The 26504-nt window shown below is 38.7% G+C and overlaps 1 protein-coding gene across 1 annotated transcript in view; it reads left to right on the top strand.

Annotated features, from left to right (window-relative positions):
* Positions 1-760: 760 nt before the first annotated feature.
* The window catches only part of cacna1eb (calcium channel, voltage-dependent, R type, alpha 1E subunit b), an 83586-nt gene continuing 57842 nt past the window's right edge, over positions 761-26504 (top strand). The window contains 3 exon segments of the mRNA XM_046851183.1: positions 761-1632; positions 9601-9706; positions 10498-10637. Of these exon segments, the coding sequence (XP_046707139.1) occupies positions 1406-1632; positions 9601-9706; positions 10498-10637 (473 nt within the window). The 5' untranslated portion in view covers positions 761-1405.

The following is a 26504-nucleotide window of genomic DNA, read 5'->3' as shown; positions in this document are numbered from 1 at the left end:
GAGGGAGGTGAGATTGAGATGGTTTGGACATGTGCAGAGGAGAGACATGGGGTATATCAGTAGGAGAATGCTGAGGATGGAGCCACCAGGAAGGAGGAAAAGAGGAAGACCAAGGAGGAGGTTTATGGATGTGGTGAGGGAAGACATGCAGGTAGTTTGGGTGAGAAAGAGGCAGATGTAGGGGACAGCGGGGTATGGAGACGGATGATCCGCTGTGGCGCCCCCTAATGGGAGAAGCCGAAAGAAGAAGAAGAAGATGCAAAATTATAGTTATATAGTTTATTCATTTTATTTCTAATCTAAGGTCATAGTGGAATAGTTTCCATAAGTAGATAAAAGGAGACATGTCTCACATTTCCAAAAAAGTACGAAGGTGACCATACAGTTGATATATTTGCATGAAGATGTGATGGATTTAAAAATGATAAAAGAGTTGTAATGGGAATTTCTTTCTTTTGTTCTCTTCAAAGCTCCAACATGATGCAGTGGATCCATATTTAGAGTGAAACTGTTTGCATGAGCAAACATGAGCACTTTCTTCTCAACGCCAGTTACTCTACATGTAAAGAGCATGATGCACACACACACACACACACACACACACACACACACACACACACACACACACACACAGCATTGAAGGATGAGTGTAACACAGATCGCCATGGTAACCGATTTTCCCGCGGCCCGATCTGCCTGGAGGGTGAAAAGAGATAAACTGCTCCTCTAAAAAGTACGTGGGAGACGTTTGTGGATCCGGAGGGGAGGGGAGGGGGAGGGGAGGAGGTGGATGGAGGGTGGCAACTGTTCCGCCACCGTTCCAGCCTTCGCTTTTTGCCTTCCTGAGTCTTTCTGAGTCTTTCTGTGCTGGATGTTGATGCTGATGCTCCTGATGTTGCTGCTTCTCGCACCCGAGACCAACGTGTGGGATTTTTTTGCCTCCACCTCTTGACTGGTTTGTATCTACGAGCAGATGATCTTTGATCGTGCAATGCAATTGGAAACGGAAGTCGATGTTGTTCCTCCATTGTGTTGCATGCATGCGATAGCTTTTTTGTAGTAATTTGATCTTTTTTTTTTTTTTGGCTGGTTGGAGACTTGAGCGCGCGCAGCACCAGACACCCGGGTTGTTAGTTAACCTGTACGAGGGGACGAGGGGGAGGCAAACAAAATATAAAGAAATAAGAATCGGAGATGCACCTGGAAGCTTGCGCGCACCCAGACCTCTGATGCAGAGCATGCAACTTTTTTTGGCAGAAGAAAAAGTTCCTGGAATGTGAACAGCACGAGAGGAGCACTGGAGGACCTGACCTGGCTTTTTTCTGCAGTGAATGCGCTTGGCATGGAGTGAGGGCGGCATCGCGCCTTTGGTCCTCTGCACTCGCTCGTTTCACGGCCGCTCGGCATGGTGCGCTCCGGACAGCACGCGCCGAACGGGACGGGCTCGGGCGCGGACTCGGGCGCGCGCACCGACGGTCCCGGCAACGAGGCACCCAAGAGCACGAAAACGCGGCGCGCAAAACCTCCTCCTCCCCCGGGCAGCCGGAACTGTTTCACCGCCAACAGGTCGCTGTTTATCTTCGCCGAGAATAATCCGGTGAGGAAGTACGCGCGGAGGATCATCGAATGGCCATATCCTTACATTTCACACCTTCTCTCAGGTGTGTGTGTATGTGTGTGTGTATATATATAAAGACGAGATGAGAGGGTCATGAATAAACACTGACCCACATTCAGTTTAACATCCTCAAGAAAACAATAACAGGCACCAAAATCGTACTTTTCAATTGGTCTAATAGATAAATAGATAGATCGATGGATCATGTATAGAAAGATAGACAGACAGACAGACAGATAGATAGATAGATAGATAGATAGATAGATAGATAGATAGATAGATAGATAGATAGATAGATAGATAGACAGACAGACAGACAGACAGACAGATAGATAAGCATGTAGGTGCATGGGTGATAGATAGATAGATAGATAGATAGATAGATAGATAGATAGATAGACAGACAGACAGACAGACAGACAGACAGACAGACAGACAGACAGACAGACAGACAGATAGATAGATAGATAGATAGATAGATAGATAGGTGGTTGGATGGTTGAATGCCAGTATTAGTCATAAACACTGTATATGTAAGATCATTGTATAAACATTACAGTATCCAGATTCTACAGAGATGAATACAGATGAATGCCCATTACATGTACACTCATTGCACTCATTATTTGTAGGTAATTGAATCCCAATTACTGACTGTAACCCGTAAGTTGCTGGGTACAGTTTATTCTCACATTGACATAGTAACCAATCAGGATCGCTCTTAACCAGATATTATTTACATGGTGAGAAGGCAATTGTCTTTAATAATAGTTTAATAATGAGTGACTAGTTGTGCATAGCAACAATCAGTAATTGTACAGCTGTATGGTAAGTTGACCATTTACAGGACCAATAAGGGGTTGTAGCTTCAAGAGGTGGGTGTATCTAGTGGCCACTGAGTGCAATTCATATTTAATACGTTTAGGTGTGTCGTGTTGCGTCTTGTGTCGTGACTCTGCTTTTGTTTGAGTATCTCTTAGAGCTAAAGAAAAGTCTATTGTGTCTGCAAATGCTCTAAATATGGTTCTCTTGGAGTTTTTTTCATGTGGAGGATGTTGATTGACGTCAGCACCACGGACAGCGCAGTTGCTTTCCGAGGCCAGAGCAAGCGGTCGAGTGTTTTTCCCGCTATAAAACACACTCGTTTGGTCTCGGAAAAAGGCTTAGAGAGTTGAGTCACATGTGTCTGAGTAGGGAAATGGCTAGAAGCTCTGGGATAAGGCTGGAAACATGAACACACATTGCTCAAAATTGGGTGTCTTGTACATTAAAATAAACATTTAGATGCACAAAAGTGTGTGACTTTAGGGGTGCAGCTTGTATACCTGTATTTAGAGGTCTTTATGAAAGCAGACATATTGGACCATTAATGGTGCGTTTAAATTGCCTAAATTGGACCTTGGGGAACATAACGTACTTAAACTGGAAGATTTTGTTCTGACCGTAAATAAAGGATTAGCCAGACTGCACTGTGTGCAATCTCATTCTTGCTGAAGGAAGCTCATGTGTTTCCCATGATGTCTTGAGGAGAATAAACCTTGCCTGCTGTTACCTTCAGGCCTGGAACACCAGATAGCAATGAAAATAATGAAACACAAACTAAATTTAGCTTAGTGATATGTAAAACAAGTTGATTTGGACAAGTCTTCAGAAAATGCTGTATCCTGGTCAGAGCTTAGTTGAATCAGGAGCCTTTCTTGAGAAAGAATTGAATGGGAAATCAGATTTCTGTTTCATTACCCCAACAATGCTCCTCACTCCTTTTGTTAAAGGTATAATAGATTGAATTTGTGTTTTTTTTCTGAATACTAAAAGATAATCTTACTGAAGAGTCATACTAATGAAAATACAAGATTTGCACATTATTTTAATGTCCATGAGTCACGGTTGTTTGTGCATCGCATCAATCTCATCATATTTACCGGAGCAAGTTTCCAAGCCAAATTCAGATTATTGCTTAAAGATTAAAGCTATCAAGAGATAAACTGGTGATGAAGTTGGAATTTGCACCTTATAAGTTTATTATTCCTGATGAGCGCAACAGTGGTGACTGTGGCAAGGAAAAAATCCTGAGATGGTATGGGAAGAAACCTTGAAAGAACTTAAAAGGAAACCCATCCTCATCTGGATGGCACAGAATGTCCAAAGTCCGAGTCAAGATCGTAATATTTGCTTTGTATGGTCTCTCATTAGCAATACACCAACAGACTTAAATAGTAATTGGAATACCAGTGGTATGTTGTACAGTACGATAGATACATTTACTTCAATCTGGATCACTGTAAGATTTTGCAATATAAAATTCCATTGAGATTTACATAATTTTACAAAAATTATACAGAAATTTTGGCCTGTATACCCAAAACAGATTTATTTTATATGGCTATTGGAACAGTCCACTATGGAAACTCAACCAGACCAAAATGAAATTGACCAGAGTTCGAAATGAACAAATCTAAACTCACCAGCCAATTTGCTTTAAAGTAAATTAAATCTAACATTCTAAAGTCTAAAAGCAAAACAAAAGAAATAAACCCAATTAGAAGAGTCATACACAAGCCATTTATGCCCAGCTTGCCACTTAACACTAAAACTTCTACTTTTCTTTTCTCGAGCTTTTTTTTCTCAAGACTTTCCTTTCTACCCTAGCGTTAGTTACCCAGGCAAATATTGCCACATTATGTTTTTTGAGTGTTTAATATTGCTTATACAGTAGGAAAATGAATCAGCGCTCCATTATTTGCTGTGTAGTATTGTGTACATCCAAGTAAGCCACATATGCCCAGATGCTGCACAAGGCTGTATGTAATATATCGTGATGACTCACAAGTTGTGTATTTGCGCTAATTCAGCACAGGTCTGGATTTAATGAATCTTCGCAGCAGTGAGTGAACATCATTTATAAAAAAATAAGAAACCTGCCAAATTGGGTAGTGATTTGACCGAGTCACCCAAGGCATTACCAACGTGTTAATAAAGTTATAATAGATGGGATTCAATAATCTGTAAGCACTAGACATTCGTAATCTAGAATACGTAGTCTAGTAAAACAAATCAGGAGGTTTTAGGTTTAAATCCCAGCACCACAAACCTTAACTGATTTTCTGATTTTCTTACACTTTCTTTTCACAAAGTCGAAAAAAATCGTACATCGATTAAAAACGCTCTGCATCCAGACTATCGTTCTTAATGGTTGGAAATGCTTACATGTCTCCCCGGCATTTATTTATTTTTTAAATGTTGGGGCAAAGTCAAGAAAAGGCACCGTCACATGACTAATAATGTGTCATCATGTTAAAAAGCCTGAGTTTTCACAGTCCGCACTGCGACGCCAAAGCAGCGTTTTCAAAGGTATCCATTTGGAGAGTGTTTTGAAAAAGCTACGTTTTTGCTGACTAAAACCTGTCTCAAAGTGGACGGAAGCCCAAAACAGAGAGAAACGTGTGTTTTCTAACGAAAACTTATTAGTGTGAACATGGCCAAAGGACCTGGTGTATGCAGCTATATACCGTATAAGACTATTTTAATGGGTTATATTTTTTGCACTGGGGCTTTAACTGACTCATTTTGACCAGTCTTACAATAGCTGTGAGAAAAGGAAAACTAGCGTATCTGTCTCTACGATCTGATTAAATTAAAATTTTCCAACAAGCCATTCCAGAATTTCCCTTCTCCACACATTTGTGGGGCTGTGGCCAGCCTCTGGTCCAATGAGCTGCTTTCAGCAAAATCGTTTGCATAAATGCATGCTATTAAATATTCCACAACCGAGTGTGTGCTACAGAAATCTTAGGTCATGTGGAGAAATTAGAGAATCACTGAAGTTGAGTTTGGTCTATGGGAATCGACTGTCAACATTTTTCTGGTTCACATGTGGACCGTGTCTTTTCATTTGATGAGTCCACGTGTTGTTTGATGGTCTACACGCAAAGTTAAAGGTGCTTTTTACTTGTCACGTGTACAATATAGAACTGTGAAATTCTTTCTTTGCATCTCCCAGTGATGCTAGGAATCTGGGGTCACCCATTGCAAGGGTGCAAGAGTGGCAGCTTAGCAATACTGGGGCTTGAACCCCAGACCCTTAACCACTGAACTTCTACTTCCCCAGCTTTTGCGAATCCCAGCTTGTCAGGAACCTAAAGGTCAGAGTCCAGGGTCCGCCATGGTACAGCACCCCTGAAGCAGATAAGGTTAAATGCCTTGTTTGAGAGCCCAAAAGTGGCAGCTTGACAATACTTGGGCTTGACCTCCCAACCTTCCAATGAGTAACCCAGAGCTTTAACCATGCACTACTTTGGGTCCTGGATTGTTCATCAATGGGGAGGACACCTCCAATAAGCGGTCATTTATTCCTGTCTAAAGGGGTCCTAAGTATATATACCTTTAGCTCTGTAGAAACAGTAGATGTTCTTTAAGATAAGGTAAGAATATAAAAAAACTTTAGGAAATGCTGTTATTTGAAAATCCTGCTTCAAGTTCTTGAATCACATTATTCTGTATTTACGACACAATATTTAGGAGCTACAGTGAGACGAGTAGTAAATCTGTGCAGTTACAAGGCTGAAGAGATGTAAGTCTGAGCCTGCCACTGACTTCTATGGATAATTGTTTCAGGGTTGGCTGTTGTTCTGTTTGGAGTGACAGCATCTCAGGGCTTTTTTTTTTTGAAGGATCTGTGTTTCTGTGCTGCCGAAACTGCGACAGTTTCTGCTGCGGCACGTCTGTCTGCCGTGTGTCACTCCCCATTGTTTGATCTGTCTGTCTCTCCTGTCCTTATTGTCATCTATATGACCGCGGAAAACACGGAAAAGTCTTAAGTGCCCACGTTCACCTGAGGTGTTTTAATGAGTTCCTTGTTTATAACCTCATTGAAGCTGTTGTACACGAAGCCCGATGGGAGATCAGGGGAATGTGGGAAGTTCTCGGCGGCCGAGGCTATTTATAGCAGGCGTTTTTTGCGTGGAACCGTTAGGTGTGAATCGCTGAGAATCCTACAGCTTCATTGTGTCTAATGTGGCTTAATGACACCGTTTATGAAGGTGCTAAGGAATTAATAACGGATCAAATGACATTTTGGTGTCCTAAAGCACATGTTTGCCTTTGGGTAGCCCTCTGTAGTGCTTTTTAAAGATTCTATAATTCATATGTATTTATTCATTTTAACCACTTTAGGCTGGATATCCTGTGGATTACTGGAACAATGGAGGTGGGAATATACCCTCGATAGACCCCATGAGCAATATAGCATAACCATTTAGTGTAACTGTGCTTTTGGGATGTAAGTGGAAACCCTCGAGCCCAGAGGAAACCCACGCAGACACCGAGAACATTCGAAGTATAATTTCCTGTAGATTGTAATTTAGAATGAATTGTATAGTGAAGAATTGTAATTGACTATACACTGCGTTCCCTGTGTTCTTGTGCAAGTTACAAAAAGGCTTTTAACCACAGCATACGGTGTGAATGTGAGGGTTTTTCTTTTTTTTCCCTTTTTTTTTCTTTTCTTTTCCTTCAGTACGGCCGCCTACACAGAATAATGGTTTTCAAAACACTCATCACAAGGCACATTGAACATAATTTAGAGTCAAAGCTATTAGTATGGATGACACTGTAATTTAGCACGGCGATGCACATGCGATTTTAGCAAAGGTCTAGCTAATGGAAATGATTATGAAAAAAATCGCAGATTAGCCTCCGATTTCTCCAGATTTTAATTTTTAAATAAATTCATTTGTATTTTATTTTTTGCTGCATTGTTTTGTAGTAAATCAGAAACTACACTCTAATAAGATAAGTAATAAGTAGTTCATCTCTTGACTCTTTTAGTTTGTCTCGTTCCTTCTTTTTATCACATGACATGCAGTGCAGTACACAGGAAACAGAATTGAGTAGTTCATCTCAATGTCCTCTGGTTCGAGTTGTTCGTTCTTTTGTCACATGATTCCAATACATACTATGCAGTTATTGTCAGGGATCCACCAGCCACACCTTCACCAAACCCACCTATCACTCCAAGTAACTCTCCAACCTACTAGCCACCAGCACCTGGCACTCATCAACCACCAGCCTATATAACCTCCGTTCCGCCACCAGCTCATTGTCAGTTCTACAGTTTCAGCTGAAGAACCACGTCGGACTACCCTAGCTACAGATCACTGTGTTTGCTGGACTCTATTAAGTTCTACAAACTCTCTATTCATTGCATTCACCAGGTTAAGTCAAACCTGGAGTTTATGTTTAGTTTGCCGTTTTCTGCCCTTTGGCCTTTGCTGTTCATTAAAACCTTCGTTATTTGCACTTTGGTTTCCGGCATGTTCTTCCGCCTGACAGTTATATATACATATATAAATTATTAGAACTATAGTTGAAGTTTGTGCATGTAGACGTGTCGCCGATCTGCTTATAGGAAATGTATTATTTGATTTCATTTCTGATTTAAAACACGAAAAATAGTAAATGACTCAACAAAAAGATTCATTCGCTAAAAACCAAGTCACTAAATTTGGATTTTAAACTAAACTACGGTAGCACTATGGATTCAAGTTTTTGAATTTTTTCACCTTTTTATTTCACTACAAATTGTATCCTGCATATAACTATGTTTGTGACTAATAAAAAATCTTAAATCTTAAATCCATAGTGCTAGCGTTAGCGGCTAACCAGAAAGTGGCTAGCACAATAAATACTTTAGCATTTTCATACATGTGCAACAACAATAACAAATCTTATTTCCAGTACAGTGTGTAGCCATGACACTGTGCTAACTCTAGTTTTGTTTATACCCATGGCATTGTTGTGTATGTTTTCAAGTTTTAAAATAAAATTCTCAAAGTGCGCCACTTTATACGTTCCTGAGGAAACAGATTGTAACTATGTTCCGCATGTAAAAATGTTTGCATTACCAAAGGCCCTGTAACGAAAATGTTCTGTAGGAAAACCTGTATCATTACACCCCTAGTATATATACTGTATAAGACAAGCTAGGATATGCTATGAATTTACAATTATATATAGTTATACAGAGATAATAGACATGTACAGGTTGTAGCTGAACTGCACAATGATTACTGGCAGTAAAAATCAGTACAACATTAGAGAGACATCAGTGTCTTAGCAGTGTACTGTAGAGTTCAGTAAGGTGATGGTTGTTGAAAAAAAGGCTGGCTGCTTAATTGGATTTGAAAAATATATATGTTCATGGCTGGTGCTGTTTCTTCTATCATTTCTATGAAAAGTTCATGGTTGTGTGTCACATCGATGCCATTACAGGAAGTGATCTTGAGCATGAAGAATCCTTTTTGGCTGGTAGCTCCAAAAGACAACAGACGAGCTATTTTACAGTGACATTCAGCATCATATTGATGGGAAATAGAGCTTCTACAGTAGTGAAGACGGACTCAAATCCCAGAATGTATTGCGGTTATAGAAATGTGGTTGCATAGAGTTATGACAGAGACTCACCTCAGCTAGCGAAGATTGGGGTGATGGTGAAGAAAGTTTTAAAAGCTGAACTCTTTCAGCAAGTGTACAAGCCAGGTAGATAACAGGATTAAAGCACCGCTGCATCTCTCTCTTTGGGTAAAGATGAAGCGAGGGTTTTCCATTGTTTTTCCCATTTTGCTCCATAGAGATCAAATTATTCCTAGTGGTTTAAGGGGGGCAAAAATCACGCTGCCTGCTGTTTACTGTATGAACATTTTCCATAAAAGAAAAATGCACAGGACAGTTATAGGCAGGGTTGCCAGATTGAGCCATTTTAAATATAAACAATATCCGATAAGATCTAGATTTATCCCAATTTTTTTTTAGAATGAAGACGATCAAAGCCACAGAGCGAGTGCAGACTCTGTGTCTACGCTGTACCAGATGGCATTGTGGGTAATGCTGAGTATACTGTATGATTCGATTGATATACAAGTTGTTTCATTGTTGTTTAATGACTGTCCATTAGAGTTTTCTATACACCTTAACCTACCTGTTACTCCATTCGAGTACATGATCCTCACTACCATTATTGCCAATTGCGTCGTTCTGGCTCTGGAGCAGCATCTTCCTGGAGAGGACAAAACACCCATGGCCAAAAAACTGGTGAGTTTTATTCTTTTCAACAACTGTAACTTCTAGACTTATCCAAAAACCATAAGCATGAATGCTGTAGGATTTTCTGAAGATGATATTAATATTGAAAAGAGTAAAAAAAGAAAGCATAAGTGCAAATGAAACAGTACTGAGTCATATGATGGCGTGCTATCAGATCTGCGCTTGCACATTAAAGAGCTTTTTAGTCTGAATCTCTAAGTGAGATAAGAGTTGCGCCATGATCATGATGAACTCTCTACAAAGAAAACGTGGAGGACGTGTTCAATTTAATATACAACCGCACGTCATATCTGCAACGCCCACAGCCCTTTTTGCGCTCGGTGCGTGCATGATTCATGGGCAGATTCTGCGAATCAAAGCTCATAGTTCTCGTCAACTTAAATGAGAGCCATCGTATCAATAGCAAATGCTTTTATGTTTTTCTCATGTGCATTAAAGAGGAAACAACGTGTCTTTATCTCACCTCTGACTCGTCCTCGTATCCCTCCCCTGTATCTCTTGGCTTAACCGTGGTAACGACGCTGAGCTCGTTTCGTCTCCTTTTCTTACTTTGATAAAGACATTGAAATCGAACACAACAGATGAAACGAGCTCACCTACAGTCTAGACACTGCTCTGTTATGCAAAAAAAAAAAAAAAACAACCTGTCTCCTAGGTATATAATCTAAAAGCAAATGTGTGGAGAATTGAGGTTGAATAGAAAGACGTCAAATCAATCTCATGAACTTTTTTACTGAACAGCACTCATTCGCTTTGTTTCTCTGTCCACACCGTAACAGGAGAAGACCGAGCCGTATTTTATTGGGATCTTTTGTTTCGAAGCTGCCATCAAGCTGCTCGCTTTGGGGTTTGTGTTTCACAAAGGCTCATACTTAAGGAATGGCTGGAACGTCATGGATTTTATTGTGGTGCTAAGCGGGTAAGTGATACTTCTCTGACTTTTAGTTGAAATCCTCTTATTTATTTAAAACAGATCTAAATGTTCTACCAAAGATAAGCCACGCCCAATCAATCCATTAATGCACTGTAAAACCATAACAGTATCACTGTCCATTGATAGATATTTGAAATAGGAAGATATATTTTATTTTTCCAGCCACCAATCACTAGTTATTATTATAAAGTTCCTACCAAACCATCCATGCTCATGTTCCTATCACCAACCACCACCACCACCACCACTACTAATTCAGAGCTTCGTTCTGTGCTGATAAATGCAAGCATTTAGACTTCTTACTTTACACCGACATCACAACCCTCCCTTTTTTTCCCGATCGGGCTTATATAAAAGCGTCATAATCATCATCATCATCATCATCATCATCGTCATCATCAGACTGATTTGCTGGTAGCTATGCGACAGAACAAGCTGCCAGAGCTGGAGCTCTGAGTAAGACTGGATCCTTACCAAAATGATTCTTGGATAATCTTGTCAGTTCTTTTATTTTGGTCCGATCAAGGATTTGGAAAGGTGCTACCTGGGCATTAAGGTCTAGCTGTGAAAACGTGCTCCTAAATGCAGGATACTTTCTTTAATAAGGAAGCCTTTTTCTTCTTTTAGACACTTAAAGCAAGATCTTATTGGCAGAGGTGGCGTTTCCGAACCTTATGCATCTTATACCAATCAACCAATAAACCATACTAACTACCACTCAATTTCTGGCATTTGGAAAAGTCTTTATGCAGAGTGACTTACAATTATATCATTTATACAACTAAGCAATTGAGGGCCTTGCTTAAGGGCCCAGCACTTGTAGCAAAGAGGTGCTGAGATTTAAACTCATGACCTTCCATTTATGGCATTTGGCAGAGGCCCTTAGCCAAAGCGACATACATTTATCTCATTGATACAACTAAATAGTGAAGGGATAAGTGCCTTGCTCAAGGGCCCCAAGAGTGGCAGTTGGGTGATACTAGGGCTTGAACCCCTGACCTTCCAATCAATAACCCAGAGCCTTGACCAAATGAGCTATGACCTCCCACAAGAACTGCTAAGCAAACCCACTTTTGAGTCACCAGGGATCCAATAGAAGCAGAATCATCCTTGTTGCCAAGTATTATGGGTCGCATCTACAAGGAATGTCTTAAGCTGGCGCTAAAAAAAAAAAAAAAATATATATATTATATATATATATATATATATATATATATATATATATATATATAAAACAATTTAAAAGAAGCAACAATAAATTAATATATTAACTATTTAGTTTGTGCATTGTATGTAAAGTGAGGCAGTGCAAATAATAATGTAAGTAAGTATTTTGCCCATTTAGCTCCACAAACTAATTATCACACCTAGTGGTTAAAAACTTGCTGCAATATAGGTCTATTGGGACAAGAATCACGCTGCCCCATGCTCACTCCATAGAAATTTTAAGTTCCCAGATTGAGCAGGTTTAAATATAATATGTATCAGACAATAACTTGTTTTATCGAAAATCTTCAGAATTTCATCTAAGTAGGGTCAAAGTGTCTATTTTGTTCAGAACTGAATTTATCGTAAGACACATTGCATAGATTAGGTGAGGTGGGATTATGGAGTGGACGTTGCCAGTAGATGAGAAATGCACATCACAGAGACTTTGGTTCTAATGCAAAGATTGAGAAAAAGTTCAAAGATATCTTTCTTTTTTATTATATTAGCCTAGAGGTGTATTAGAGCTGGATAGTTTGGACACTTGGCAATCACACCTGCAGTATCAATGTATTTACAACTGCTTAAGTGCTTATACTATATCATTTTGTTTGAGGTTATGTTGCTATTAATGTTTTCCTTGCTCACCATAGTATACAGTTAGAAGCCATTGAGCCATAATTACATCAAGTAGTTTTGTATCTACAGCTAGATTCGACTTGCATAATAACAATACACACCTAGCCATGGATTATCCTGTATATACCATACTCATTTGCCAGCATTCAGAAGTTGTTTATGATGTTTGCAGTGCAAAACTGAATAAATAATGGTTTATTTTTTTAGCTGTTTTAGTCAGTAGAGCCAGAATTCTGCCTTTTCTAAGTCATACACAGAGATCACAAAACATTTATTTAGCTCAGTAAGGTCATTAGGAAGTGTTTATGCGATCGGTGGATTACTCTGCATGCCATTGTAACTGTATGTTACTTGGGTTACAATTGAATCTAAGGAAGAGAATGAGTTCGTACCTTTCTAGTGTTTATGTCATTATGGAAACAAAATGCAGCCACATGAGCACTGCAGTAGCTTACTTAAAGTTAGAAGTGGTAGCTCAGTGGATAAGATGTTAGGCTTCTATTCAGAAGGTCATGGGTTCAGATCTTGGCACTACCAAGCTGCAACTGCTGGGCCCTTGAGCAATTAGGAACTGAGATAACTGTAAGTCACTCTGGATAAGGGTGTCTGTCAAATGCCATAAATGTCAACACCTTTTCTTTCATTGTTAATCATTGTAAATACTTGCCAGTCTATCCAGATTGTCATCATCTTAAAACATTTTAAAACCCAGCCATGAATTGGTTTAATTTTCCCCTCATCCCTAAGGAAGATAAATACAAGTCTAGTAGGGCGAGAACATGGTAATATTTACCAAAAGGCAATGGTGGACAAAGTACACAAACCATGTGGTAGAGATAAAGTAGAGCTAAAAGTGTCCCTTTAAACTTTCACTTGAGTAAAAGTACAAAAGTATTTGACTTAAAATGTACCCAAGTATCCAAAGAACTCTGATTTATAATGATTATAATGTTCATGTTATCATTTTGGTCACAAGACTCTTTGCTAAATAAACATAGTTTATGTAAAGAGACTCTAATGTTACTCTCAGAACACTGATCTATTAATAGAATACTATTAATGAGTCAAACACTGGTTGATTTCTGTTTATAATGATCATGAGAACAAAACCTTCTTTTTAACTACTTCAAAAATAAGGCCACGGGTGTGGTGGCGAGTTCGAGTCAGGAATTTCTTTATCATTTTTTCTCCTAAAACGTTTTTGCTGTTGAAGTGATGCCGAACTGTGGGTTGGTGATAAGTAGATACACCAAACGCTAATCAAAACAAGTGCGCCGCTAGGCACTGATTGGTGGATTGCTGCGTGTTTAAATAAAATATTTGACTTTGAAATGTAGTGAAGTTAAATTCAAAGTCTCCTTAAATGGAAATACATCAGTAAAGTGCAGATACGTGAAAAAAGCTACTTAACGAATTGCATATATTTCGTTACTTTCCACCACTGACAACAAGAGTGCAAAACCACACTTGTGCATGTGGAAATGCGCTTTAAGTTGGTCGACATGTTGTTGTTTACTGTCATGCACTGGAAGTTTTACATCTCCCGATCGCTCTAAGTTCTATTATTCGGGAGTTTCTCCATACGGTTTTTCCCTTAAAGCGGTTTTTCTCTTATCGGTTAGAAGGTGGCAGTGAGTAACACTGTCAGCTGCTGCTGGGTTTCTGTACGGGGGCGTCGCTATGGGTGGGTTTCGCAGCATTCCGAAACACTGCAGCGATTCCAGGTTAGAAAGTTGTGTTTTTATGGTTGTTTACATGGATTTCAACTGAAGTGACCTCTCTGAACTGAGATGAAGACGTTTGAGTCATTTGCCTATGTTTATAAATCTATAGTTCCTATAGGTAACTTCTCATGAGGATTACAGGAGCATTTCAAGTCTTTTTTGATGCATGTGGTCGAAATTTCATATCATGTACAATAGCTTAAGGGATTGGATGTGGAAGTGTTATGAATAACTAATTGTAATTTGTGTAATGATTTCTATAGTGATGCATACGTAGCTGGACGTAATTTAAATACCCCAATCCAAAGTCACATTGAAAGCAGTTTTAAAAATGATTTATATAAAATGATATCTATATTTATATCAGGAGTCTATAAATAGTTCCATTTGATTGGCGTTGAATTTATGGAAGATTATTTTAATGACCTATTTTATTTCTTGGTGTATGATATTGTCCTGAAGTCGTCCTTATTGAGGCTTTTAGAGCTTTCCAGTGCTGATTAAACAGAGAGGCTTCATCCTTCATCCAAACAGAATTTTGGCAAAGGTTCCATGACGTCAGCCAGTCAGCAGACGAGATGAAGTAAAACTCAGCCAAGATGTTGGCTTTCAGAAACTGCTCTGCTCCGACACTCAAGTCTAAGGGTGTTGCGGTTAAAGTGGCACATGTTCGAGTCACATTGTTTTTTTTACTATGGCAGCATTTTTTTTTTCTTTTTAAAGAGAATAAATACGCTGTTTAAGTGGTAAATGAATCGAACGTATTTATAATGATGACCATGACAATAGCAAAGTTAGATGAATTTTCTCACATCCCAGTTTGGGATTTTTGACATGGAATCATGATTATAATGTTCACTATTTACAACGTTTGCCATTATGACACTATTGAGTGTCTTCAGTCTTGAAAGTGTCCTAACAACCTTAAGTTTATTTCTTTACTACATATAAAGAGGACAAAAACTGCTTTTTTATTTCAGACAACAACATAAATTCACTATATGGGTAGATCTTTGTGGACACCTGACCATACGATTGGTACATCCCATTCCACATTTAGTCCCCATTTGCTAGTAAAGTAACCTCCACTCTTCTAGGAAGATGTTCTACTAGATTTTGTGGAGATTTGTGCTCATTTAGCTACGAGTGTTAGTAAAGTCAGGTACTGATGTAGGTGAGAAGGTGAGCAGGTCTGGGGTGTAGACAGCGTTCACATTCAATCCAAAGGTGTTCAGTAGGGTTTAGAGCTCTATAGCAGGAGGTGTTCCACTCCAACCCCATGTAAAGCATATCTTCGTAGAGTTTGCTTTGTGCACAGGGAACTGGTTTGGGTCTCCTAGTACAAGTATATTATAAAAATACTTTTGTCCATATAATGCATATTGGCATATGACCTCTTATCTCATGATTTTATGATGAAAGAATCAGTATTACTGGCAGCTTTTGAAATTCATGTATATAAAGTATAGTACAGTAGGTTTCATTGTATCAAATTAATACTGTTCTCAAACTCTTTCATTGCAAACATAAATACCTGCTTAATTGGTTGATTTTCTTAGCCATTTTGTTTATTATATCAAACCCATATCCCTGGTGGTGTTCTTTGAGCCATTAAGGCTCATGTTTGTGCTCTTGAAATTTGAACTAATTACCAAAATATATTTGTTTGGGGCTACAGTGTATCATAAAAGAACCACTATTGAGGTTTTAGAGATATAATCCTAATTAAAAACTGTGTAATGTTTCTAAAAGTTTATGGTCATCCTAAAAGTAAAAACAAAGTGAATTAAATCAAGAAATGGACCATTATTAAAAGACTACTGAGGTATTTTTTATAGGTTGTTCATAAAAGTGAATCAATTATGACCATTAGATGATATTTTACATATGTCAAGATCTATTTTATAGCTATATTATAGCAACGAATGTATTTTTTTTACTTATGAAAGCACAAAGTATTATGGGTACAAGCACATAGGCATGGACACATTGAATAATATTACAATTCAATCTTAAAATGAAGCATAATCATATACTAGATTTACTAATGTTGTGAAAAGGACATACACTCTCTATATAGATTAAATACACAACGCAAACAGGCTTTCTCAACCCTTTCTACCAAATAATACACTGAATCCAATGCATGAGCTTCCTGCAGCATATTAATTTGTCGTCTCAATACTGTATATTTCCTTGTGACCTAAATGTAATCATGTAATCACAGCGTGTCACGTCGCAAGTCTCTGTACATGATTATCGTATATTACAGGGGATTTTAGGATTCAGTTAAAATGTGAAAATAGCCAGGAGATGAATGCTAAAGGTGTCCAATTCCCTAATTTTAGAGCTAATCTATTATATCACACTTGCCCCTTCCTAGTACAATCCCTCCTCTTTGCAATGTAACCCAGTTTCCCCCCCTGCCCCCCTCCCCCTCGCTGTATGCAGCTGACACACTTTTAGCCATCACACACTGGGCCTTCTTCGACACAGAAAAAAAGTAAGTCAGACTTAAAAGAAAACTACACATGTGTCACTGCAGTCTGCGGGGACTAGAAACAAGGCCAGTGGACCACAGCTAGCGGCTGTCATTTCATCTGGAATTAATGAATCGCCTCTAGCAAATCAGCAGAGACGCACCGAGCTAATTTGATATTCTTTCTAAGTCCGAGGGGAGCGCACGTGGAGAAAGTTTATCTTTAATATACCGTAATATTCATTTTCGTATAACAGTTCTTTTATTGGCAGCACTTGTGTGCATGTAAGTGGCTCCCTGTCGGAGGTTAGTGTGCCCCCCTGGGAAGCTATTCTCCTTTTTATATTAGCTCTGTTTGAGGGTGTAAAGTGTTTAAAATGACAAATGCTTCTTAAATAAGCCTCTGTAAACCAAAAGCTGTGCTGGTCTGTTTGGAGAGGTTGAATTTTTTGACGATATGGTGCGTGACAGTATGTCAGCGAAGGGCCTGAAATGTGGATAAAGTCTGCACCAACATTTCTGTCAAGCTGATCCTCTGGCATTTGTATTAAATTAGGCAGTCACGTGACATTCGAAGAATAAGATATGTGACAGCCTAGGAAACGCTTCACCTGATGAAATCTGGAAAGTTTGCGAAGTTCTAGCATTCTACAGTAGTTCTAGTGCAGCTAGAGAAACTTGCATCCACCTTTCAATGCCAATTGTTTCAGCGTTCATCCTCAGAAAGTGCTTGATCCTGGTTCCTGATTCATCCTCGGAACCATGGATTAGTGTCTAGATCAGGGGTCACCAACCTTTTTTGGAAACTAGGAGCTACTTCTTGGGTACCGATCAATGTTTGGGGCTACCAGTTTGATACACACAGTTTTTAGTTTGATCTGAAATAACAAATTTGCTCAATTTACCTTTTATTATATGTTATCATTAATAATTAATGATATTTATCTATGTGAAGACACTGATCGTGTTAATGATTTCTCATAATAATAATCAACAATGATTTTACAAAGTAGGAAACAGCTATTTTTAGAAAAGGCCCGTGGGCTACTCATGTGGTCCTTGCGGGCTACCTTGTTGGTGACTTCTGGTCTAGACTGTCACAGGGCATCGTGTATACTGTACACATGTTCAAAGGCTCATTAACACCTAGAATGTCCAATTCAGAAGAAATCCACCTACTGCAGTTTGAAGGAAACCTTTTGGAGATTAGATGTAATGCCTAAAATAAAAACAAGACTCAAAAGGGAATCCATCTTTATTTGAGTGGCACCATGTCAATGTCAATCATCCTCTGATGGACTAAGCCTTTAAAATGTCTTATTGGTGTTATTGGTTCTAGAGAACCTTTTTGCCTGAACGTATGGGTAGCGTCTCCCAATAAACACTTCTCTTCAATAGTTATACAAAGCAAAAACACTTGGTTATGATATCATTCATTTATCGTTAAGTCTGAAGCTGGATTTTTAGTAAAAGAGCTGACTTTCTTTTCTGCGATCGTGCTGAAGGTGGAGATCTGAGTCATGGTTTTTGCATGTCTGAGTAAGTGTTTAACAGTCAGCCGAAATAAATAAAAAGTCTCGGCACTAAGTAGCGCTAAAGAGTGTTATTGTTTGTGTCGAGCCTGTGAAATGACCAAAAGTGCCATCTTTGACAGTCACGGCAGCCTGTGAGTCTGAAGCTAGGCCTCATTATTCATACATCAGCATGGTGTACCATGTCTTCAATGTTCAACATGAATTTTTAAAAAAATAAAATAAAATAGCATGCAAGTGAAAATTCAGCAAAATCTACTACGGCAATGACTATTTATTTACAGTTTTTTTCAGTTTTGGAGCGTTTCTCATATCAGAAATGAAATTCTCCAAACCTCCACATTATGGAGTCAATTGTGCTCATCATAAGAACATTTCTTATTGCTTTGATGAAATTGTGAATGCTTTTTCTACATTAATTTATTTGATTGTGTACAAGTGTCTGCTGTACTTGTAACAGTTGTTTATGTTTAGGTTGATCAAAATATATTATACTGGTTTCACCTGAATAGTTTTAACCACCAAAATGGTGGTATTGTAGAGGTTTGGAGTCTTAACTGGGTTTCTTGCTTTAGTAAAATTATATTCAACCTCCATATGTGAAATGCCTCTCTCTCTGTAATGCCATGTGTTATATTGTGTTTTTGTATAGTATCGATGGTTTCTATAATCACAACATGATAGTGGTGGTATTAAGAGGTGGATTAAGTTGGGGAAAGTCCCCACTAAAGGCCCAGGTACCAAATGCACGGCCCAAATGCAAGAAACAAACGAACACTAGTAAAGTACAGTAAAAGTGTGAATCCTGTTATGAAATCGATATGTTACAATATCCTAAATATATTACTTTAATTTGGTGCAACCAGTGGTGGGCTGTGCATTTGGTACCTGGGCCATCAATGGGGACTTACCCAACTATATTCACCTCTTAATACCACCACTATCACATCACAATAATAGAAAACAATGATACTATGCAAAAACGCAATATAACAACGTGTGGCATTACAGAGAGAGAGAGGCATTTCACATATTGAGGGTGAATACCATTTTACTAAAGCAAGAAACCTAGTTAAGACTCGAAACCTCTACACTACAACCGCAACTGTGCCACCTACATCATCTGGAGCAGTTCAGAATCAATATTTGTCTAATAACATGACAAAAACATTATAAATGTAAATAAAATACAACCTACTCACCAGAGATGCAGACTCATAATTTGCTCCTCAGAAGCTGTAATCCGGTGGTACCGCTCGTATTCACTGGTCTGGAAGTGGAAAACAAACCCTTTCCCTGGCTGAGACATGCTAGCTAGCTTCAGGGTTGGCTGACCTCTTCTCTTGATGTCTAGCTTTTTTTGAAAATGTATTTGTACCAAATCAATTTCTCTTCCTCCGTAGGCATTAAAAAGTCTAACTCTGATTTATTATTGTGTAACAGTTTCCCTCTGACCAACCAATCACAGGACAGAAAAATGCTGATGCTATTCTGGGCCAGCTAGCTGCCCTGTGAGGCGAATATGTAATCTGATTGGTTAAAGAAACAGATCCATTGATAATAGAGACTAAGGTAAAAAGCCCAGCAGTACTGACTTTGAAGGCTCTGGGCAGATTAGATTGATATGGCAGCATATAAGGGCTGAAATCTGATTGGACAAAAAATCTAACATCCACATACTGGAGGCAGTGCATTGCATACTGGAAGCAGGGCAGCAAGAGAAATGCTACAAAATAAGGAGAATAAACTGTTGGGAATAAATTAATACAATTTCATGAAACAAATATTAGAATTTAGGTTCTAAATGTAGGTCAGTGCTTCTGATAGTGTTTAGGCCAGCAGAGAAGACTTTGCTGGCCCTGACCACCCGCCACTGGGTGCCACCCAGATGAGCAGAGGTTCCCTTTTGAATCTTGATCCTCTGAAGGTTTTTCCTCATAACATCTTATTCATTGCCACAGTTGTTCATTTGGGATACAGTTATGAGGAACACATGCACAGGAAATAACTTAAACGTACCAACTTTATAACATACCCAAATTGTAAAACTGCTTTGGGACAATGTTTATTGTTAAAAGCTTTACACAGATTAAACTGATATTGAATTGAATTAAACCCTGAGGAAAACCCTAGATTTCTTTAAAGAAGTCTTTAGAGGGCGTTAAATAAACACGTCTTAACCAAACACACAATCACTAAAACAACTTCTGTTTCTATGGTGTCATTATAATGGGACATGTTTTTGAAAAACATTTAATAAAGAAAAAGGCCTCATTAATTAGACACACATTGCATTGTGTCTCCAAAATGTTAAACATGCACATATAAAAAACAAAAAACAACAACTACCATCCAAATGGGAATAACTCAAACGCTCTGCATCTGCTGGAGTCATGTTAATGATTCACAGCTCAGTGTTGATACGGCCACCACCACCATCACCCTTCCCCCACTCTCTCTCTCTCTCTCTCTCTCTCTCTCGCTCTCTCGCTCTCTCTCTCCACCTTCTGATTTCGCCTTGGCCTCTAACAGCTCGTTACTGTGCAAGCATGTAGGTGTACGTGTGTGGGAGAGGGCGACTTCAGTTCGGGTTAGGAATTCAAAGCTTGGAAGTGTCAGGTGCAATTTCGCTCCCCCTTTTCAGAATGGTGAAAGACGCCACATATTTGGACGACATCATCACAAAAGGCGTAAAAGTCTCATTCAGGACGAGCGTGGCATGCACATTCACCCCGTGATCATTAATTTGTCGACACCTTCAGCGAAGCCTGAGAGAGGCCGTATTAAGAAATGTGTGCTGAATGCAGTGGGCTGGAATGTGGTGAGCCATGCCTGTCAGGTTTGAGAGACATAGTGAAAAGAAAATGAAGTGTAAGTTGTACAATAGCAAGATTTCCCGTGACAGGGCATGAATGTGAGAAGACGTGATATGTTAAGTGTTTGTCAGGGAATTCGGTGTTGGTGGCTTATTAATTAAAATGTAAAACAAATAAAACACCAAGGGTTTAAATCATATTTTGGATTAACATTGTTATATGTATATATCTCACAAAAGTGAGTAAACTCCTGACATTTCAGCAGACATTTTAGTAGATCTTCTCAAGGGACAAATAAAACTTGGATATATTTTAGAGGAGTCAATGTGCAGTTTGTACAGCAGTACAGATTTACTGTCCTCTAAAAATAACTTAACATGCAGCCATTATTGTCAAAATAACTGGCAACAAAAGTTAGTACACCCTAAGTGAACAGTCACAACTGTGTCCAAAGGGTGAAAATTTTGAGCGAGCACCATTGTTATGTAGCACTGCCTTAATCCTCCAGGGCACAGAATTCAACAAAGCTGCACAGGTTGTTGCTGGGATCCTCTTCCACTCCTCCATAATGACATCATGGAGCTCCTGGATGTTAGACACATAGTGCTTTATCACCTTCCGCTTGAGGATGCACCACAGGTGCTCAATAGGGTTCAGGTCTGGAGACATACTTGGCCACTCCCATCACCTTTACCTTCAGAAAGGCAGTTGTCATCTCGGCGGTGTGTTCGGGGTCATTAGTATGTTGGAAAACTGCCATTCTGCCCAGTTTCTGAAGGGAGCAGCATCATGTTCTGCTCCAGAATGTCACATTGAATCCATATTTCCCTCAATGAACCGCAGCTCCACAGTACCGGCAGCAGCCCCAGACCATGATGCTAAGACCACCATGCTTGACTGGCCTTGTTCTTCTCACCAGGGCGTCGCCACACATGCTGGACACAATCGTAATGCAGACCGACTTGTTGCATTGTGAGGCATATGGTCTGAGCACTGACAAGTGGACCTTCTGCTTCTACCTCTAAAGCAATGCTGCAGCACTCATGCGTCTATTTTTTTAAGCCAACTTCTGCACCTGACACACAACACAAAGACTCAACTTCTTTGATGGACCCTTTCGAGGACTGTTCTGAGTGGAATCCATCTTGGAAAACCTCTGTATGACTCTGGCCACTGTCCTGTAAATCAGTTTTAGGGTGTATTGCATTAGACCCATTCTGACCACATGACTTATTCCAATTTAACACACTAGATGCATTCGTTATCTATTGGAAACCAACCAATATGCATTGTGTAATGGAAACTAATCAATGGATTGTCCAGTAAGAACCAATATATACATGCATTGTCTGGTGGTAACTAATGGATACATGTATTTCCAACGGACACCAATGGCTGCATGCATTGTGCAATAGAAACCAGTGGATACATTAATTTTTGAAGATGACACTATGATGCACTATGGGAAGAAGGCAAGCCAGCAGATGTGATATTGCACTGAGTTATGTTTTGCTGAGAAGCACAGTGCCCAGGTATTCATATGGGTGCTAACTTTACATTTACTATCTACCCAAACATTGTTGCAGACCAGGTATACCCATTTCATTACAATGAAATCACAATGAAAATTATAATCACACTCTTGATGTCACCCAAATGAGGATGGGTTCCCCTTTTGAGTCTGGTTCCTCTCAAGGTTTCTTCCTCATAACATCTAAGGTAGTTTTTCTTTGCCACAGTCATCGTGGCTGCTCATCAGGGATAAATACACATCATTCACCTTAACTCTTAAATTCTGTAAAGTTGCTTTGAGACAATGTCTGTTGTGAAAAGCCCTATAGAAATAAACTTGACTTGACTTGACTTGACAATGCATTTCTCCAGGTTTTTTTTAAACCTTTAAACTAGTGGGCATAGTCACATCTGTTGAGTTTAAGGATACAGATTAAGTGATTCTGAATCTGATTACCCAAATCAGAAAAAGCAGTTTGGAATTTGAGCTTTCAATCAGATATGGCAGTTAGACAACATTGTATATAATTCTCCAAATCGGGTAAGGCCCTTATGAATCTGAAGATCCAAATCCAATTAGGCAGTTTAAAATTTGAATATCCAAATCTGGTAAGGCATTGCTGAATCTGTGGATCCAATCCAAGTAAACCAGTGTTACATCTAAGGACACAGTATACCAATTAAAGACATTGATAAGGGTATTTACTCATACCAGTGGGCTCTTTGAGCAGGATAATGATCCCTGCACATTCACACCAATTCAATTCATTTCAAATAAAAAAATTTTGTATAGCGCTTTAAACGATGAACATTGTCTCAAAGCAGCTTTACACAGATAATGCGGTAATAAACAATGAATTTACATTATAATAATAATAATATTCCCAGCTCTCCAATCCAAATAAATACCTGTGGGACCTGATGGACACCAAGTTACAGAACTGAAAGGATCTGTCACTGGCATACCAAAGCATACCCTTTGAGATCTTTTGGAGTCCATGCCTCAATAGATCAGAGCTTGGGTGTGTGTTACGGCTGATAGATGATTGGTGAATGATTAGTTTATAGTCCAAATTGGTGAATGTTTGCAATACTTGCGATAAGGTTGCAGGCTGAGTACCATTGGAATTGTAGTCTTGAAAATTAAAAGTCACAGAGATCAATAGGACATAAATGCATGGTATCTACAAAAACGTATGGTCTACTGTGTCTTTCGCCATCAATACGTCTTAATACATTAATATACGCAAAGCCAGGATTACTTTAAAAATGGTTTCCATGGTGTGTGTGTTTTAGACATCACTGTACTGCTGAGCTGTCACATGGCAATTAAAATTAGCATGCGAACTCTATTAAACTTAGCATTCTATTATCCGTTCACTTCTTTTGCTTCACTGCAGTGATTATGATTAGCATGTACCAGGTGTCCTTGCAAAGTCTGCTTTAATTATGTATTTTTTTTATTCAGCCTGGCTCTTTGTGTGCCATTCCACCTAGGAGTATCTAGATCCATTCAAAGCTGCTTTTCTAAAAACCCTATTTTACAAATTTGACAAAATGTGCTTATTCAGCTATTTCTAACAAAAATCATAATTGTTTTGCGATTTCCTGTTTAAAACGGAAGCTTCGAAAATCTCCATTTCTCATGCAATCCGATCAGGTTGCTTGTTTGGTAAGTTTTTGCAAATTTGGATGAAGAGATATAAAGCTTGGCTAGTGCATTTTAGACAAAGCTAGATTTTTGGCTTGGGTAAAAGTTTCATCATTCCATTTCTTATATGTTTATAAAGACGACTGTTTTGGTTGATTACAAAATACAAATTGGGCTTAAAAAAGTGGACAGATTTAGTGAACAGATGAAGGTGGGTCCATTACCAAGCAAAATAAAGCAATAACAACATCTTTTCTTTACCAACAATGAACATCTGATCATTAAATGTTCAGTGTGTTGCCATGGATACCGAACCGACTTGCATCAGTGTAGAAAATAATTTCTACATTTTTATTTACATTCGAATGATGCGTTTGTCAGATGTTTTTGATCACAAACAACATACTAGTGAGGAATAGACTTAGAGGAGTTGAATCTGATCCAAATCTAGTAAAGCAGTATTGAATTGAAGAAGACAAATCAAACAAGGCATTGTTAAATCAAGATCAAGTACTGCAGCATAGAATTCAAGGACTAGATCTAGATCAAGTGTGTCAAAGTATAATCTAGGTGTCCAGATGAGGTGAAATCAAATGCATGAATCTAGAGCTTGCTCTAAACTTGAGTATTTATCTGAGTATCCATATCAAGCGAGGGAGAATTTAATGCAAAGATCTAGATGCAGCACTGCAAAATTTGAATCTGAAAACCTCGATCAAGTACGGCAGGCTGTAACCCAAGGATCATCATAAGAAAGGCAAGCTCAAACTCAAAGCTTTAAATCAAGAGACACTATGTCAAATCTGAGGATCTCAATCAAGTTAAGCAATGTGGAATCAAAGGATCGAGATCAAAACAGGCAGCTTTAACATTCAAGGAGTGTATCAGAGTATACTTTTGGAATCAACATGTGGTAGAGACAAATGAAAGGATCTAGACCTTTCTGTACCGAAGAGGTGAATTATTTATCTAAATATTTATATCAAGTGAGGGGAAGTTAAATCCAAAGATCTAGATTAAGCAATGGAGAGTTGAATTCAAGGATCTAGATCAAGCAAGCTAATTTGAATCTGAAAATCTCGATCACACAAGGCCATTACCGAGGAATTAACCCTAAACATGACAGACTCAAATTCAAGACTCTAGATTAATAGATACTATGTCAAGTCTGAGGATCCTTTCCAAGTAAAGCAGAGTTAAATCCAAGGATCTAGATCAAATGAGGCAGCATTGAAATCAAGGACTGAATCTAGCTCAAGTGTGTCAGATTATAATCTATGAGTCCACATAGGGCAAAGACAAATGCAATGATCTAGAACTTTCTCTAACAAAGAGGTTGAGTATTTATCAGAGTATCTATATCAAGGCGAGGGTGAGTTGAACCCAATGATCTAGATTAAGCATGACAGACTCAATTTCAAGGCTCTAGATAAAGAGAGACTATGTCAAATATAAGGATCATTGATCATGTAATGCAGAGTCAAATCCAGTAATCGTAATCAAATGAGGCAGCATTGAATACACAGATCCAGAGCAAGTAAGGCAGCATTGAATACATGGACTAGATTTAGTTTAAGTGTTTTAGGGACAGTGAGGTAGAGACAAATGCAAGAATCTTGATTTTTCTCCAACTATGAGGTTGAGTAATGTTCTGAGTATCCATATCAAATGAGGTAGAGTTAAATTTAAGGATCTAGATTAAGCAAACCTGAGCTAAATTTAAAAATTCTAGATCAAGCAGGCAGGCAGGCGCTAACCCCTAGGATTTACCTTAAGCAAGACAGCCACAAATTCAAGGCTCTAGATGAAGCCAGATGTTGAATCCAAAAATGAAAGGAGACAAAGACAATTTGAAAACAAAGAAGCAGAGGTATGCTGTTGTTGAACACATAGATATGGCTTTTTACCCTATTAATGTAAAAACCTGAAATGAGTTCAAGTAAGACTTGAGCGCACACACTTTATCCTTCCTTGAGCATTAGTTCAGGTTAGGGGTTTTCTAGTTCCTGATCAGTACATACTTTCATTTACCATTAGCCCATGATGTATTACCCGTTAATCTGGAAACTAGTAAATTGTTTATCATGTACCCCTGGAACAAATACAATTTTTCTTCCTTCCAAACTATAAGCAAATCAGTTTACTTTTTCAGATTTTATTAGGATTCTGTTTGTACACCAAATATTTCTTTTTCACAGATCATTTTGAAGGAATATGCAAAAGAAAATTATGTTTTTGAGTGTTAGCTTTATTCTCAGTGGAATTACGTTGATGGTGTTTCACTATCTCTCAG

Source organism: Silurus meridionalis, chromosome 6, assembly GCF_014805685.1.
Source record: "Silurus meridionalis isolate SWU-2019-XX chromosome 6, ASM1480568v1, whole genome shotgun sequence".
NCBI classification, from domain to species: Eukaryota; Metazoa; Chordata; class Actinopteri; order Siluriformes; family Siluridae; genus Silurus; species Silurus meridionalis.
Note: the sequence above shows the minus strand (reverse complement) of the source record. Positions and strands in the feature narration are given on the sequence as shown.